General features: G+C 37.6%; 1 protein-coding gene across 3 annotated transcripts in view; it reads right to left on the bottom strand.

The window, feature by feature from the left end:
• KCNMB2 (potassium calcium-activated channel subfamily M regulatory beta subunit 2) overlaps window positions 1-18992 on the bottom strand; it is a 236473-nt gene that overhangs the window by 19452 nt on the left and 198029 nt on the right. For all 3 annotated transcript variants that reach the window (XM_025913842.2, XM_086674761.1, XM_086674760.1), the window contains exon 2: window positions 15219-15341. In XM_025913842.2, the coding sequence (XP_025769627.1) occupies window positions 15219-15274 (56 nt within the window). In that variant the 5' untranslated portion in view covers window positions 15275-15341. The remainder of the gene's footprint in view (window positions 1-15218; window positions 15342-18992) is intronic.

Genomic DNA, 18992 nt, shown 5'->3' with positions numbered 1-18992 from the left:
CTACTTTTATTAGTATTTTTTAAAAATTTTTACAGCAGAAACATAGAGTAAGACGGGACATGAGACTGGACCAAACTGGCTCCTGTGTTCAAAATCTGATTTCCCTGCTGACTACCTGTGTGATCAATGCAAGTTCCTCATCCTTTCTGATTCCCAGTTTCCTGCATAGTGGGAATAATGTTTAACTGCATTGTAATGTTTAAATGAAATGACATAAGTAAATCATCCAAGACAATGACTGACGTGAAGCATTTAACAAGTGCTCCCACTGGAAAATGGGGTGGGAAGCTATAGTTCCGTGACAGGTGCATCAAAGTATCCTAAAATTGCTACAATCTTCCAAGGAATTTCTAAAGGACAGAATGGCAGGGAAATGAATAATGTAAAAAGCTTATGAGCAGAAGACTGGATTTGAAAGAAGATCTGGAAGAGAAGACAAAAAAGAAGAAATTGCTGGGGTGCTGGATGCTTGGAGAGATATGTGAGAAGTGTAGGATTTGGTAAAGCAGGTGACTGGGGAAGGAGCAGCTCAGGACTTCCTTTAGTTTCTATTCTGAGAAGCAAGTTTTGGATTGCAGGGGTCCAGGAGTAGGGGTATTGTTGTTGGCCTTTAGGGTCTTTCAAATAGAAAGCTGAAAATGGAGACAGAAACTCTTAGAGCTTTTTTTTTTTTTTTTTTTTTTTTTAGCTTCAGGCAAAAAAGCCAATATACACAAGAATAACTTCAGATTTTCCTTAAAAATTTTTATCACTAGTCATTCTTGTTGCTTGGAAAAGAAACCAAAGTGAAATCCAGAATGGAACTTTGCAGGGCAAGGAAGAGATGCCTGTTACTTGTACAATTGTGTATACATTCAGGGCTTCTATTTAGGTTTGTGCTCCAGGATGGCCTTACTGATATTGATGCCTGGCATCCTTTTTGGTTGGCTAGTTCATTCTGGACTGGTTGTTAGATATTTTGATTCTCTGTGGAAGTGTGAAAAAGTGTATTAGCTTAATATATTTCCAGAAGGTTTTAGGGTAGAGTATTTATTAATTTAGTTATTGGAGTATGAAATTAACCAATTAGCTTATTATTATTTAAAGTTCTTTTCATGAAGTAGTTTATACAAATCTTAATCTTTCCTTAAAGAGTGGGCCCATTGTAGTAGGAGAATCATAGCTAAATAGAAGCCATATTTCTGTGGTCTTGTCCTTCTTGGCTCCCCTCCACCCTCCCTCACTCTGGGCTGCTCATTATCATCATCGCCAGAAGCCCTGAGAGTTCATATCTTTCATTATTCTCCAGTTCCCAAGTCTAGTGCCCCCAGACTAGCTGCTGTGCTTAGACTTCCATAGACTGTCCACCGCCCACCTTCTAAGTTTCTGCATTTGTTTCCTGAGATTTCCTTTGGAAAATATAAGATTTATATAAAAGCTCTTTAAACTTGACTCTTTATTAACTTGATTAAAAAAAAATCTTTTCCCATTAGCAGCTAAAGCCAATAGTAAGCAGGAAGAAACTGAGTGGCTTCAAAGACCTGTTATAGGAGCACATGGGCAGCTCAGTTGGTTAAGCATCTGACTCTTGATTTTGGCTCAGGTATGATCTCACAGTTTGTGAGTTTGAGCCCCACATGAGGCTCTGTGGTGCTGGCACCGAAACTGCTTGGGATTCTCTCTCTGCCCCTCCCCTGCTTCTGCTCTCTCTCTCTCTCAAAATAAATAAATAAACTTAAAAAATAGACCTGTTGTAAAAGTAATGTGATGTTACTAGGCTATTATTTATCAAAATGTATTTAATTCTGATGGCTGCCTTTACAATTTGCATTTCCTGCAGAGGGAAGCCAGCAAAGAGAAAGCAGTAGTCTGACGGTTCCAGAGGATTAGACTGTCACTCCACATCACTTATGTCAGCCCATATCTGTGAAAGATGCAGTGTAATCAGTCAGTTATGTCACCAGAACAAGAAGCATATAAAAGTGATTCAAATGAGTAATTTAAAAACAAATCACAGTTTGGAAATGGGTGACAAATGATCTTCATATGCTTTGGAATTTCTAAAGATGGAAAATGGTTGGTTTCCACATAGGCCAAAGGTATTTGGGAAATTAGGATATTACTCAGCCAAAAGAAAGTGGATGAGTCGAGTGGGACATACTCATGAAATTTATCAGTAAATTATTATTGAATTCATGGATAAATTAAGGAATGAATAATTTGGAAAAACAAGGAATTCAGTTTAAGTCCACAAATTTATCTCAAGTTCTGGAAGTCTATTTCCTGGGGATATGGCCCCTGCCCAAGAAAGGCATGAAAATAAATATCAACAAAGGGTAGTGAATTCAATGATGGAGCGATTCACAGAGTGAGTACAGAAGGGAAGTAAGTTCTCTAGCCTGGAGGGAGCAGGACAGGAAGCAATAGGCGTTAAGGTTAGGGAAGGCTTCCTGGAGGTAATGTCTTAAGCAGAATCTTCAAGATTGAATCAGAGTTAACCAAATAAGACAGGGACTCTAGGGTATTTCAAACAGAAGGAATCACATGAAGGAAGGGATGAAGATTTGGAACTGCAAGGTGACTGTCAAAAACTACAAGCATTTTACTATTACATGAGTGTGGGACAGGGGATATGGGGCAGGTGAGTTTGGAAAGGCACTAGGTCATGAAGTGTTTTGTAAAACCTTCTAAAGAGCTTGGCCTTTATCCTGTAGTTAACGGGAAGCAGTCAAAAAGTGACATAATCAAAATTGAGTTTCAGAATGATCACTTTGGCTACAGTGTGGAGATTAGATTAGAAATAGAACAAAACAAATCAGAAAGAACTAGGAAATTGTTACTGTAGTGTTGGCAAAGGGTGATAAGGCCTGGATATAGGATTGAAGTAGGATAGATGGAGAGAAAAGGATGTATGGAGAAATATGTAGAGGTAAAACTTTAGGGTTTGATGATTGATAGAATGTAGAGGATGATGAGGAAGTCAGAGGAAGGATGTAGATTAGATTTAGGCCCAAGTACTTGGCTTGGATCACCGGGGATTGGTAGAACATGTTAAAACTGGGATTCTTCTGTTCTTACTCTTCAGGGTCCCAAAGAAGGGACTTTTGCTGCCCTGGCTAAGAAGGGAGAGGCTGAGGGTGCATCACAGATTCTCCCACAAGCATAGTGTCCTGAGCTCAGATGAGGAGTGACTAATCTGACTGATGAGATGGACCAGAGCATGACAGTCATGGGCCAGGTCTATCTTTTGGGTGACTTTGAATGTCATTGTTCATGTATGGCACAATTTTTTAAAAATCCTTTTGGACTTGTCTGTGTTTATGCCTGGGGTGCCTTGACTTTCCTATCTCCAGGTAGTAAGCCCCAGTGGGGGAGGGCAGTATCCATAGCCGAAACCAAGTGGTCAGTTAGGTGGGCTCTTTCATGCCAAGCTGTCTTCAGTGCTATGTTTCTGGTTTCATACCAGGAAAGCTTGTACTTTGGAAATTACTGTGCCAGCACTAACAGAGCTAGTATTTCATCTCCCTTTGGTTCTTTGCATTTATTCTCTATGAATCTACCTGAAAGGGGGCAGAGGAGAAATAAGGGAATGAAGGCCAGTACAGTTCAATGAAGTACAGTCTTGGGAGGAAGAATCAGTATGGAGCAGGACTACAAATTCAGTTTTGAACATGTGCGATGTCCAACAACAGTAGGTATAGAGCAGGAACTTGGATTTCTTAAAAAAATTTTTTTTTAATGTTTAATTTTGAGAGAGAGAGTGAGGGAGCAAGTGCATTAGTGGAGGTGGGGCAGAGAGAGAGGGAGAGAGAGAGAAGCCCAAGCAGGCCCCACACTGTCAGTGCAGAGCCTGATGTGGGGCTTGAAACTACAAACCATGAGATCATGACCTAAGCCAAAATGAAGAGTTGGATACTTAACCAACTGAGCCATCCAGGTGCTCCAGGAATTTGGATTTCTAAGCTTGGTGCAGATCTAGCTTTGGTGTGTTCTGGAAAAGCAGTACATTTGAGCTCTGTTGAGGCAGTCGTGGCTTCAGGATGAACTATGAATCAATATAGTGGATATAAGTCAACATTTATAGATGTTGACAGAACAAATAGTAGATAATGTATAGTCTTTACTACGTGTGCAGGGGGCATTCTGTCCAAATCTTTTTGGTGAATGGGCGTTATTAATAAAGGTACAAGGCAAATCCAAGTACAATAAAAGTCTCATAATAAATCTACAAGGCAAATCCAAGTATAATAAAATATCTTGCATAAAAAAGGATTATCAATTATCCAATAAAGCTTCCTTCCCCCCCCCCCCCCCAACAGTAGTCAGCACAATATAATTTTATTTCAAACTCCATATTTGGATAGTTTCTTAAAGTTTGATATTAGCACTGAGGCTATAGTTCATAAGCAAATTATTTACAAGACTATCTATATACAAACATGGATATAAAGAGTAAAATGTGTAAGATTTTTCTCCCTAGCCTTCCCTATTTAAATTCAGATTCTCCTGATAGTTAGCTTGCCAGGAGAAAATATTCAGGTTAAGGCAGGGTAAAGATTATTTATTAATTCATTTGTTTGTCAATATTTTTAAGTCCTCATCAGATGAACTATATGGTGCTGAGTTCTGGGGATACAAAGTGAGTAAGGCATGTCCTGTGGGGCTGGGTAAGAGACCACTGAAATTGATTTGAGAGGAATACAGAAGAGAAGCAAGTCAGTGTGCTGCAGCCATTTGCCAAAGGATCAGTTAGTGAACAGCTCATTCACCAAGAGCCAATCTACTGAAGGATCAGTTTGCTAAATGAATAGTTTGCCTACTTTATCACATTTACACACTTAACAAAGACTTCTTAAAGGAGTATTATCTTAAGTATGGTAAATGAATATGGATACCTTTTTGTTATGGATATTTTTTTTTTTTATTTAAAAAAATTTTTTTTTCAACGTTTATTTATTTTTGGGACAGAGAGAGACAGAGCATGAACGGGGGAGGAGCAGAGAGAGAGGGAGACACAGAATCGGAAACAGGCTCCAGGCTCTGAGCCATCAGCCCAGAGCCTGATGCGGGGCTCGAACTCACGGACCGCGAGATCGTGACCTGGCTGAAGTCGGACGCTTAACCGACTGCGCCACCCAGGCGCCCCTGTTATGGATATTTTAAGAACACATTCAATCAAAAAGTAAATTCTTCTTGTGAATATATTCTTTTTAGCAGCTTTGTAAGATCTCTTTGATTTTTTTTAAAGCTAAGCTTCCTAGGGAGACTGAGTCTTTTTATAAATATATTCTTATGAATATATTCATAGATATATCTTTCTTGACTGCGTGTGTGAATATATTCTTCTAATAGATATAACAAAAATTGGCATTTGATTTGGAAGAATCTCAGTTTATATTAATTTTTTCAAAACCTTTTTAGAGTCATTGCCATTTTGCTAACATTTTAGCATCATTGATATTCTTATGACAAATTTCATATTGACTACTTTGATTTGTTAACTTTATCAATTAACCAAATTTCTTTTAACTATTTATAAGGTTATGGTAGTTAATTTTGGACAGGAATTTTAACAGCTTTTTGAAGATTTTTTGAAGTTTCATTTGAAAAGTTTTTATTTTGTCCTTATGACATCATCTTACAAAATGTTTAATTTGTCTCTGCTCTGGTCCTGTTACTGCAACGGGAGGCATCTGGGTAAAAATGGTGGGACCTTCTGCTGGGGGAAAATTGAAGAGGAGAAATCAGCATATGGCACAGATTGGCAGTCTGCTAACCTGTAGAATTATGTAGGATTACATTGAGCATACTAAGTTTTTGGTACGTAGCTAAATTTGAGAAACTCGTCGAAATTATTGGCAAATTTTTTGGAGGGGTGGTGAGTAATGGTTTCAGGCAAATTGGCTATCACTGTGTTGGGTATTGCTTGAGCTGGGCATTCAGCAGATTGATGGTAGATAAATGATACTAGGCTATGATTTATAAGCATGAAGGTGGTGTAGAAGTGTGCCAGTTGAAGGCCATAACTTGATTTCATTGGCTATGGTTAAGGGTCCTATAGCAGACTGAACTGAGTTTCTGATGAGCAAACAATTTAGAAAGAGAAGAGTATCTAGCAGAATGTGACAGAATAGGAGTAGTTGAGAATAGTTGGATTCTAGGATCTGGTGGGTGGGGGATGGCAGGCAGCAAGCTGGTTAGGTAGGCAGGGGCTGTAGGTAAAGGATCTTGTGTGTCTTCTTAAGTCAGAAGAACCACTAAATGAATTTAAAGAATGAAATGATATAATCTCATTTGTACTTTAGGAAGATCACTCAAGTTAGTGTGGTTGATTATTTAGAAAAGTTTAAGTCTGGAGGTAGAGGCTGATTCTGGAACTCTCCCAGTGTTTCAGGGGTTAGATAAAGAGGAATTGGAAAAAAAAAAAAAAAAAAAAAAAAGTAGTGGCAGAGGAGATGAAAATTTAGATCTGAGCATCATTGGTTTCCAGAACAAGTAACACCATGGATTTTAATGAGATTTTTCTCATCAGAGAAACAAAAGACAGTGAGGGTGCTGGATGGAACAGAGAGGGCAAGAAGACAGATCTGCAAAGGGTACGGAATGTGTGAAAGGTGAGGGGGGCCTGGAGGGTGTGGGAAAGATATGAATAAAAGTAAACAATTATGTGTATCTGAAGTTACTTGGGGGATACTTAAGAAACTCATACATAATACTTAACATACTGAATATTTACATTTATGTCTTTCTGGTCTGACGAATACTGAGCTGCTTAACAGTAAGAGCCAGACCACATTCATCTTTGTAGGCTCAGTCTCTTGGATTTATTAGGGTCACAAAATATATTCCTTTTATGTAGGAATATATTTTGGCTATATGTGGGAATATAGTTATGGCTACAATATGCTTAGATTGTGAGGTAGCCAGCATTAGGAAGCTAAATGACCAATTGAAACCAACTAAATTAGGGAAACATGGCTAGAGCAGGCTCCTGTCTTCCTTTTTCTGTCAGTGTCCATTGGACTCTACCACCAACAAATTTAGTATTACTTCCAGAAAGACTTCAAACTTTTGAGACACTAAGAGCTCTCATTTCCAGACTTCAAGGAAAAGAGTCTTCTGTTACATCCTTTTGGGGATGAACCTATGGGGCAGTGGATGGCTGAGGGTCAGGTGAGCTGAAATGAGCAGAGTTGCTATATATTTCTGTTCCAGGAACACAAAAATTGTTATCTCATACGGCAGAGCTGGGAGTGGCATTGATTAAAACAGTCATTGAGGTGGATGAAGCTAGAATGCATTATGCTAAGTGAAATAAGTCAATCAGAGAAAGCCAAATGCCATACGATTTCACTCATATGTAGAATTTAAGAAACAAAACAGATGAACATATGGGAAGGGGGGGAGAGAAAAGAGGGGAATAAACCACAAGAGACTTAATGATAGAGAACAAACTATGTGTTGACAGAGGGAGGTGGGTGGGAGGTGAGCTAGACAGGTGATGGGTACTAAGAAGGCCACTTGTGATGAGCACTGGGTATTGTATGTAAGTGATGAATCACTGAATTCTACTCCTGAAACCAATATTTCACTGTATGTTAACTCACTAAAATTTAAATTAAAAAAAGAAAAAAGAAATAAACTTTAAAGGAAAACAGAACAAAACAAAAAACCCAGCCATTTTTCTGCCTTTTGTCCATCAAAGCCTTCCATGTTTTTGAGATGTGCTTCTTCATATGTATATCCTCTTTTTCTATTACTTCCAGACTTCATGTTTTCTTTTCCTTGAGCTAATAGGTGTGTGTGTGTGTGTGTGTGTGTGTGTGTGTGTGTGTGTATACACACATATAAATTTAATTATTCTGTTTCCAATCTTTTAAAGTACATTCCATTGGGAGAAATGTGCTTTGAGTTTGGGAACAAATGGTAGTCACATTTAATATAGTCATTAACAAGAGAGGTTTTGTCCATGAGCCTACTGTTATTGTAAACTTATTAATCCACAGGACTTGCCAGGAAGTCTTGAAATATTATTTTATGAGTAATAGACAAAAGATGAAAGCAAAATGATGGAGATAAAAGTAGGAGTTATTTCTTTTTAGTCCTGCCTTTAACTTACCAGATCACACAATTTCCCAGTGGTATCTTAATTTTTAATTCTTAATTTTTAATCATATTGTAGCCACTTAATTTTATTTTTTACCTGATCTATTAGCATATTGGAATTGATTAAAAACTCATTAGTGAAAAATAGAAGGAAAGAAAATTATGTGAATCATTCAGCTGAGGTAGGGTAACCTGATAACCTAAAGAGTCTTTGAGAAGTACTGCTTTTTACATTGACTACATTATTTGGCACTAGTGCAATAATGGTAAAAATAAGTAACAAATAATAACTAGAATGACTCTATACGTGGAGATAAAAATAGAGTTCCAAAGAACTCATGGGTCATAGAATAAAACATGATAAAGTAGGACATATTTAGGACTGAATAATAACAAAACACTACAGAGCAACTAATGGGTTGTGACTAAAGCAATACATACATTAAATACATTAAATGTAAATACATACATTAAATAAGCAATACATTAAATGCTTGTATTAGGTAAGAAAGGAGCCTAAAAATTAATGTGGTAGACATCTAATTTAGGGAGTTATAAAAAGATTAAGAAAATATATTAAAAGAAAATGCAAGAAGGAAATAATAAATAATAGAAGATAAATTATATTAAAGGATCAATGAATTCAAAATTAATTTTTTGAAAAGACTAATGAAATATACAACCTCTGACAAGACTGATCAAGAATAAAATAGAGAAGGGCCAAATAAATATTAATAATTAAAAAACCATAAATACAGATACAACATGGATTAGAAAGATAATAGAGGATATTTAAAACAACTTTATAGCAAGACATTTGAAAACTCTGAAATACATAATTTACTGAAATATACAGTAAATTCTTTTAAATATAGAACTTACTGAAATGGATTCAGAAATAACTAGAAAATCTGAATAGTTCTAAATCATTAAAAAATTGAATCATAAAATTTAAATATCCTCATAATGGAAATCATTCTGGAGTATAGAAAAAGATGGAATGCTATCCAACCTATTTATGAGGTTAGCAAATTTTGATGCCAAAAGCAAATCATACAACACAAAGAGGAGAGTAATGGACCAATTTCATTCATAAACATAAATGCAAACATTTAAAAAACAAGTTAGCTCACTAAATCTAGCAATATATAAAAGTGAAAACACATCATTCTCAATTTGGGGTTATCCCAGGAATATGATGTTGGTCATCATTTGATTATCAATGTAATGTATAAACATATTAAAGGGTTACCATTATATGAAGAGAAACATATTTGATAATAATTAACATCCATTCATGATAAAAACTTTTACAAAATTAGAAATAAAAATATTTTTTTAAATGTTTATTTATTTTTGAGAGAGTGCAGGTGAGGGAGGGGCCACGGGAGGTAGGTATGGAGGACCCAAAGCAGGCTCTGCACTGACAGCAGTGAGCAGGGTGTGGGGCTTGAACTCACAAACTGCAGGATCATGACCTAAACTGAAGTTGGATGCTCAACTGACTGAACCACCCAGGTGCCCCAGAAATAGAAACATTCTTAATGTGATGAAATAGAGGAAATATAGTAAACCTGATACTTAATGGTGAAATGTTTATGAGCAGGAACAAAGCAAAGATATTCACTATTATCTGTTTTATTTGTGGTTTACTGGCTGTATAATATGGCAAGAAAAATAAATGAATGGTATATTTATTGATAAAAAAAGAAGCAAAAATGTATTATTCACTAATGATATGATTGTGAAGAAAATGCAAAAGAATCTATGGATAAATTATTAAAATTAATTAGAAAATTAGTATAGTTGAAAAAAGTTGATATATTTGCTTTTCCACATGCCTGTAAAAGCAGAAAATATAATTTATATTTATTCATTTTGTTTTTGAAAATATAATTTAAACATCAAAAAATCAAAATACTTAGGAATAAATCTAATGAGCTATGTGTAAGTTCTCTTTGGAGTATCTATGAAGTTTTATTGGGAGATATTAGGGAACACAAATCAATGTAGAGATTAATCATATTCAATGAAAGACTCGATGACATAAAGTTGCAAGTTTGCCATAAATTAATTAATGGATTTCATAAAATTCCAATAAAATTTCAAGAACTTCAATAAACATTTCAAGCGGGGTAGGTATGACTTGACAGGCTGATTCTAAAATTTATATGGAAGTACAAACATCTAGGGATAGCAAATCCACTTCTGATTATAAAAGAACAAGGTGGGCAACTTGTCCTGTCAGATACCAAGATTTTTACAATGCAAAAGTTTGTAAGCCCAAGGGTGGTGTCTGTTTGAGGTAGACAGAGTTGACCAGTGAAACAAAATGGAGATCCAAGAACATATCCATGCATGTGTGGAAACCTGATATACGATACATGTGTGCTTTTAGATCACTGGGAAAAGGATATTCTATCTAAGAAAAGGTGCTGGGCCATTTGGTTATCCATAAAGAAAAAAAATTGGATGTCTACTTCACAAAACACAAAAGTCAACTTCAGATGATTGAAGACTTAATTGTGAAAGGCACACCTACAAAATATTAAGGAAACTGAACTTGGAGTAGGAAGGGATTTTAAAATGTTCAAAAAAATGCTAACACATTAAAAAAAGAACATATATTTATGAGAAGACATCATAAACAGGGTGAGGACAAACTGGGAGAAGCTATTAGCACACAATAAACAGCAAAAGGGTTAATGTAAATTTTTACAAAGAATTCCTACAAGTCAATAAAAAGACAATCCAGTAGAAAACTTGACTTCGTATTTGAACAGGCACTTCACAGAAAAGAACAAAGGAAACAGGCTCAATCTTATTAGTAATCTGAGAAATGGGAATCAAAGTCATAGTGCCCTCTGGATTGGTGAAAATTAAAAACCTGAAAACCTGGGGCATGTGGGTGGTTCAGTCAATTAAGCATTGGACTTGATTTTGGCTCAAGTCATGAGCTTGCAATTCATTGAGCTTGGGCTCTGTGCTGACAGTGCAAAGCCTGCTTGGGATTCTCTCTCTCCTTCTCTCTCTGTCCCTCCCCTGCTCATGCTCTCTCTCTGTCTCTCAAAATAAGTGAATAAACTTAAAAACAAAGTCTGAAAACCCTATGTAAGGTTGTAGAGCAATGAAATGACATTAATGGCTGCTGTGGAAAGCAATGGCATTACCTGGTAGAGTAGAAGCTGTACATACTTTTGAACTAAATATACCCGTTAGGTACATATCCTAAGAAATATTTGTACAAAGTGTACAAGAAGACATGGACAAGAGGGATTATAGCAGCACTGTTGGTACAAAAAGAACTAGAAATGATGCAAATGTCTATTAGCAATAGAATGGATGAATAAATGGTAGTATATTCATATCAGAGCAGACTACACAGCAGAGAAAATGAGATGTAGCTACCCACATTGGCACTGATAAATCATAGAAACATAATGTTTGGTGAAAAAAGTTTCAGAATAATTCATAAGCCACGATTCCATTGATATAAAGCCTCCAAACATTCAGAAGTAAACAATATATTGTTTAAAGATTCCAATGTGATAAACTCCTGAAGAAAAAGCAAGGGGATGACAAACAGAACATTCAGGATGGTGGTTATCCCTGGGTAGAGAGGAGGGTGCTATTAGGGAAGCATCCACAAGGGCTTCAAAAATTCTGATTGCTTTATTTTTTAACCTTAATGAAGGGTGCTCAGATGCTTATATATCATCATCTTTTGTGTGTTAACATGATGAATATTCCTTTATATCAGTTCACTATTTAATAAAAACAACCCAAAGAATATTTGATAAAAGCTTGGCTGTACTGTCCTTAGCCAATAACCTCTCTTTCCTTTAAATTCTGAATTAGTTATTGTTGATGCTGTTTTATTCTGCTGCCTGCAATTTTGGGATTAAACTAAGCTCACCTAACCAAGAAGTTTGTTCAGAGATGAAAAAGTATTCCTTCATAGTGCTGGTGCGTGGAATGGGGGATAAGGATAGAAACCAGTATTTTGCATAGAGCAGATGATCAGAACAAGGACTGGCTTTGATTTAAACAGATGGGAAAAAATGCAAAATTGACTTTAACTTCCCTTGAGCCATAAGACATTTGGTTTCAGGATTTGGGGTGGACTTTTCCTTCTCTTTGGTTGCTCTGCCTGTCTGTAAGCTATTTCCTGATGTTCCACCTCTTGAGGAATCCCAAGGAAGCCAGTGTCCTAACAAGTTTGGCTGTGGTCTCTCGAAGAGGGCACACGGAGTGGAGCTGAGGAGTTTTGGCTGCCTGGCCCCTGGGATCGCTGCAGGAGCCTGGCGCACAAAGGCCAGCTTTGCAGCATAAAAAAGTGGAGGTGGAACCATTGCCAGCAGGGCTGGGCAGTGCTGCCAGACAACCTACTTCATTTATTTCCAAGTAATTAACTTGAGGACCTTAATGATCTAGATTCATTATCAGCCATCATCACCTTCATTACCACCATGATTACTGCCACTAAGAGCATCTTAAGCAGCACAATAGACGCTGTTCCAAATCAGTTTTAAAATCAGAGTCTTATCCTGCAGGAGTCTGTGAATTAGGCAGTGAAGAGGAAGGTGTGGTCAAGGCAGAGGTACAGACAAATGAACCAACATCAAACTAAGGATACTGGCTTAGTGGCAGATTCCGTTGCTGGGTTCGTTGGCTGTTTTTCCATTTGTCTTTGACTTTCAAGGCTAAAACCGTGCAGATTGATTTCATAGGCCTTGGCATTCGTATCCCATAAATAAAGCTTGCTGAAAATTATTTCTTATAGTCAATAGTTTAATTATTTTAAATCTTATAGTTATTGAAATCATAACTTGAAAATAAAAAAAATGAAAGTAGTAATTTAAGAGTTTCATATAATTTTAATGGTGTAGAATATGAAGCTAATTATTGGCTCCCTTTAACTGCACAAACATTGCCAACATATCATATCCACATGTTTACTGTCTCCTTTGATATGCTATTTTCAGCTGTGTTTTAATACAGTCTCCCCTGCTGCGGGCTTGGCTATTCATTGCTGTTCCAAATGTCTCATGTTTGAAAGAGCCCATGGAAGCTCTGGGTGCAGGGGAGAGAATATGACCTTGAGTTCAAATTCTGATTCTATCACTGGCCAGTCGTTGGACCCTTGGAAGTTATTTCAAAATCTCTGAGCCTCAGCTTCCTCATCTGTAAAATGGGCATAATCATCTCTATCTTATAAATTAAGAGGGCAGTTTATATAAAACATATAGTGCATAGTAATTTCTTCTCTGGTGTTAAACTTTTTGTAAAAATGTTATATATATATATATATATATATATATATATATATATACACACTTAATTAAATTATTCGATGAGAATAAATAGGAGGTGAAATAACTCATGCTTCACCTTCTCTGGTGAAGCCTTCAAAATCTCAGACAGGCTGGCCATTGAAAGTCACAATATTGCTCTAGAGCAGCACAATCTCTGCCATTTCTCACTATCACTGTCAGGGAATTTTTTTTTTTTTTTAAGGAAATGAGATTTATGCAAAATATGGAATTTTCAAATGACACACTGAGTTTTAGTCTTACAGTAAAGATCTTGCTGAAAAATGATTCACTTACTTGGATTGAAAGCAAATGAAAAATAACTTGATTAAGCACTGAGAAAAAGCACGTGGAAACCTACAGATGAACAAACATAGCGAATTTTCAGTCCATCTTCTTGTGCTGTGTTGAGCACTAGGACTTTGTTCAAACACTAGTTGCCTCTGGGCTGTAATTTTACCTAAACATCATATCATTATTTTTCCCATAATTAAGATAGTATAACATATTACAAAGCATTTAGAAAATGGAGAAGTAAAAAACATGTTTTTCCTTCCAGGCTTTTTCCTGTGTGTGTGTGTGTGTGTGTGTGTATGTGTGTGTGTGTGTGTGTGTGTGTGTGTGTGTAGATACACACACACATATAGTGGCTGCAATCATAGATTGTATGCAATTTTTCAACTTGATTTTTCAGTTAATATGATGTCAAAGTATTTTTAAGTGCTAAGTGATATATTGCACTTCATGATTTATTTAACAGGTTTTCTGTTGTGAATACTAATGTCGCTTCCAAGTTTTTTGCCGTAATATATAGTTACTGCGAAGAACAATTTTGCTTTTGGAATTTTTCAAAGGATTTCCTCTGTAGGGTAATACAGACTTTAAAAGGAAAAATGAAAGTACCAGCTCTCAAAACTGCATTTAAGTCAACCTCCTTCAGATCCTTCCTGTGTCCAGCACCATTTATCAGGTCTGGTTTCTGTCAGCTTCTGCAGGCAGATGAGCCTTGCTTAAATTGCAATATGCTGGTGTAGGTAGTTGGGTTTCCAACTCCACCAAACCCAAGTAATAGTATAAGGTCAACGAGGAAAAGAGAGAAGCGGCAGAAAATAAACGGAGAGAAAGCAAATATTTAAAAATGGCCAGAGAATTTTATGAATGGATGTGCTCCCTAAACACAAGTGGGAGAGCTAGACTGAGGTGTGAAATTGTCGTTTTGTCTTTTATTTACATTGTCTCTGTCTTTCAATCTTTCTTCTCATTCCTCCACTCCTCCCCTACCCCATGCTACTTCTTCTTCTAAGGACTTTGAGGGCTGCATGGGCTTGTCCATCCTCTTTTCACCCTCTCATAGTTTCTGCTTTCCTTCCTTGCCATATGTCTTTGAAAGGCAATTTTCATCACTTTGGTTCAGTATTTATTGAGAATTTACTATGTGCCAGGAACAGTGGTAAGTACTGGGGATTCACTGTGAACTACAAAGTCAGTGCTGGTCAAGAGGATGGTGGGAGGCTCTGATTGAATGGATATTCTGAAAGCAGAGCTGGAGCTAGCTAAGTGATGAATAGGTATGTGTGTTCATGGATGAAGGGCATCTATGACAAGGAATAGCCTTTGCAAAGCCATGCAGTGGGAGGAGCACCGGGAGTGCAAGGCGGTGGGCCAGAGTGTCAGAAACCCTACTCCCTCAACGTAGTGCCCGTTCCTCATTAACACTTGCCAAACATGAAGCTCAGTTGCCTATTGCTTTCCTACTGGCGCTCTGTCTGGGTAGTTGGGTTAAATGATTCTGAAAAGCCCCCGGAGTCCCCAGTAATTTACCTTTTCTCATCGTGTCTGTAAGATGAAGAGGTCCGGCCACTGGTCCATATAAACATCTTAGAGGATGTTGGTCCAGGGGCTGTTTTCCTTACAGTGGAAGTCCTGGAGGAATGGCGAAAAGACCTAGAAGGGAAACACACTGAAGTTAAATCCATTACCTTGAGTGTGGGGAACTCTGTATCAGTAGCAACCAATAGCTTCGGTGGATCAACTCTCTTAAATAAGGCCAGGTTTCTGTTGCTATAGGGCAGTGGTTCTCAACCTTGGCTGCATATGAAAATCAATTGGGAATCTTTTAAAAACCATATCCCTTCCTCAGAAATGTGCATTCAATTTTTAGAAAGGTTCCTTGTTTCTAATGCACTGCTAGGGTGGAGAGCCACAGCCGAGCCACTGCCATAAGGAAACCTGGTTAATTGATGTTAACATCATATTCCTTCTCCACAAATCTAATTTTGGTATGGTTTCACACTCTTTGGTACACTCTATTTTGGTTCAGATTTGGATACTAAAATTCTATTTCTCCTTTCCTATTTAAACTCTTTTCCTTGATGTTGACAGATGTACCTATTGGATGACAAAACATCATCTTTTATTTTTATTTTTTATTTTAAAAAATTTTTAGTGTTTATTTTTGAGAGACAGAGAGAGAGACAGACAAAACACAAGTGGGGGAGGAGCAGAGAGAGAGGGAGACACAGAATCCGAAGCAGGCTCCAGGCTCTGAGCTGACAGCACAGAGCCCCACGTAGGGCTCGAACTCACGGACCGTGAGATCATGACCTGAGCTGAAGTTGGAGGCTCAAGTGACTGAGTCACGAGGGGCCCCAAAACATCATCTTTTAAATATGCTCTGCTGTTGCCAAAGCTGTGGGTGCATTCTGTGGTGTTTGAGTCTCTGAGAAAATCACAGCAGCAGGAGCAGAAGCAGATACTCTCTGGTTCCTAGAGGCTAGGTTTATAGGATCAAGAGTCAGGATGTTAGATGAATGTTGTGTTCTCTTGGTTAGGATTTGGCTTGGGGGTAAGTTTTTTCATCTATAAGCATAGTACTGAAAGCAGTTAGCTATTATTATTTGTTTTCTGCATAACAGTCATTTTCTAGGGATTTAGAAATATGAAATATAGAAATCATAATCACATAAGAGTTAAAATAATATTGAGCAAATAGAACAAAGGAAGGAAGGAAAGTGATTCCTTCATGACGTACAGTCACTTATGACTTCATTTTTTTGGTTGAATACTATTTTAATGGGAGGCATGAGACTGGAAATATTAGCTATTATATGATATATTAGCTACTACATGCCAGGCACTTTGCATATATTATTTATTCATATATCTTGAGATGTATATTCATATATCCACCTTGTGCTTATATAATGAAAACTGCAAGGTGGATGGTGCTATTATTTCCAGATTACAAATGATACTTCCAGGAGATTGAAATATTTGCTCAGATTTAGAAAAAGTGAAGCCATGCTTCAAAACCAATGTCTGCTTGCCTCAAATTCTCATGTTCTCTGAAGAAAGACATATTATGATCTCAGCCCAGTGAATCTCAAACTGTAATGTGCTTGTGAATTACCTGGGGGTTTTACAACAATGTGGATTCTGATTTGGTGGGGTCTGGGGTAGGGCCTGAGTTTTTGCATTAATAACACAGTCTCAGGTGATGCTGTTGTTGAATGTCTTCAGAAAATACTGAGCAGCAAGGGCTCAGAGCATGTACTTAGAGTCAGTGGTTTGTTAGAGGCCCAATTTTGTCACTATATAACTGTGTGGCCTTAGGAAAGTCACTTAATTTTGCTAGGGCTTGGTTGTTTTCTCTTTTTTAAAATTTTCCCAATGTTTATTTATTTTTGAGAGACAGAGAGAGGCAGAGCTTGAGTAGGGAAGGGGCAGAGAGAGGGAGACACAGAATCCAAAGCAGGCTCCAGACTCCAAGCCACCAGCACAGAGCCTGATGCAGGGCTCAAACCCATGAACCGTGAGATCATGACATGAGCTGAAGTTGGATGCTTAACACACTGAGCCACCCAAGTGTCCCAGGGCTTGATTGTTTTTAATATGTAACATAGAAAGTTTGAAATAGAGAACCTTTATGATCGCTCTCAGGTCCAACATTTTGTGATTCAGTAAATGGTAGAAGGAATCCAAGCATATTCAAGTCATTGTGTACTGCCTTTCTGGGTCTAGGTCTGGGAATAGATTTCCTTCTGCAACTCTGGGGCCAGCATCCAAGAAGGAACAGAGACCATGGAGATAGCAGGGGTTTGGTAACCAGTATAGATGAAGAAAGGATACACCTGAATGGAAGCCCTTAACAGTTTTAGAAAGGCTTAGAAGTTGAATCTGGTAGCTATTAAAAAAAATGCTTATTTATTTATAAAGTTTTTCTAAATGTTTATTTATTGTTGAGACAGAGTGAGACAGAATGTGAGCCGGAGAGGGGCAGACACAGAATCCGAAGCAGGCTCCAGACTCTGAGCTATCAGCACAGAGCCCCTCATAGCTCAAACCCATGAAGTGTGAGATCATGACCTGAGTTGAAGTCAGACACTTAACTGACTGAGCCACCTAGTTGCCCCTATTTATTTTTGAGAGAGAGAGAGAGAGAGAGAGAGAGAGAGAGAGAGAGAGAGAACGCATGTGGGGGTGGGGAGAGGCAGAGAGAGAGGGAGACAGAGGATCCCCAATGTGGGCTTTGCGCTGTGAGCAGAGAGCCCTATGCAGGGCTTGAACTCAAGAACCATGAGATCATGACCTCAGCTAAAGTTGGAAGCTTAACTGACTGAGCCACCCAGGTGCCCCCAAATCTGCTAGGTCTTTAAATGACTTGGATCTGAGATACTGAAAGTTAGTTATGTTCCTTTTTGAAGATCTGTAAAACACATCAAATAGCATGGAGATTAAATCCATTACCAAAGCCAGTCAGCCTTCAGGAGATAAGAATGATTTGAATCTAAGTTGAATGAAATACTCCATAAGAATGTGGACTGGCTTAAACTTCCAGGAAGTTACTTCAGCACTGACTCTAGTGGAATCTTCTGCTCAGCTCAGTCACTCCGGAAGGACTAGGGATGTGGAGTAGACAGAAAACTGGCACACTTTGAGTTAAGGTAAAGCAATAAATTAGTGAGTTCCTGCCCTGTTACTGGTTATTAACCAGCATTTAATAGACACACCATACACATTATGGATGCTTTGAAATCATTCTAAGTGCAAAGAGCTACAGTGATTTTAATATGCTTAGGATACTTTCAGACTGTGTGTCATTATTCTAGCATGTACCTGGCTCTGTCGTTTTAAGATATGGAAAGTGGGAGACGAAAGATATATTCATTCTAATTAACCATGTAAAGCTTGTTAGAAGGGACGCAGTGACTCCTCAGGTTAGGTCACTGAGTGGAATTGGGTTTCTCCAGCCCAATGTCCTTTCATAAAGACAAACTGTTATTTAAAGCCTGTTAGGTTTGCTGTTAATTAAACTGAAAAGGAGTAGCTGCTTTCAGGACAACAGTATAAAGGTTCTGTGGAAGTTGAAAAAATTTCCAGGCTTCAAAGAAACTCCCAGGATATGTTAATGGAAGTTGATTTGGAGGCTCTCTGAGCTCAAAGGCAGTCCTCCTGAACTCTTAAATAATTACCTCAACTTCACTCACGTTCTAAGACAAGGAACATCTCATTTGAATTGTGATAAGAACAGTGATACAAAGACAGAAAAAAACACTTTATACAATTTTGCAGTTTGGAATCCTAGCATGAGCAGAG

This window comes from Puma concolor, chromosome C2, assembly GCF_028749965.1.
Source record: "Puma concolor isolate L17-30 chromosome C2, mPumCon1.1.hap2, whole genome shotgun sequence".
Taxonomy (NCBI): domain Eukaryota; kingdom Metazoa; phylum Chordata; class Mammalia; order Carnivora; family Felidae; genus Puma; species Puma concolor.
This window is presented reverse-complemented; position numbering and strand designations above follow the sequence as displayed.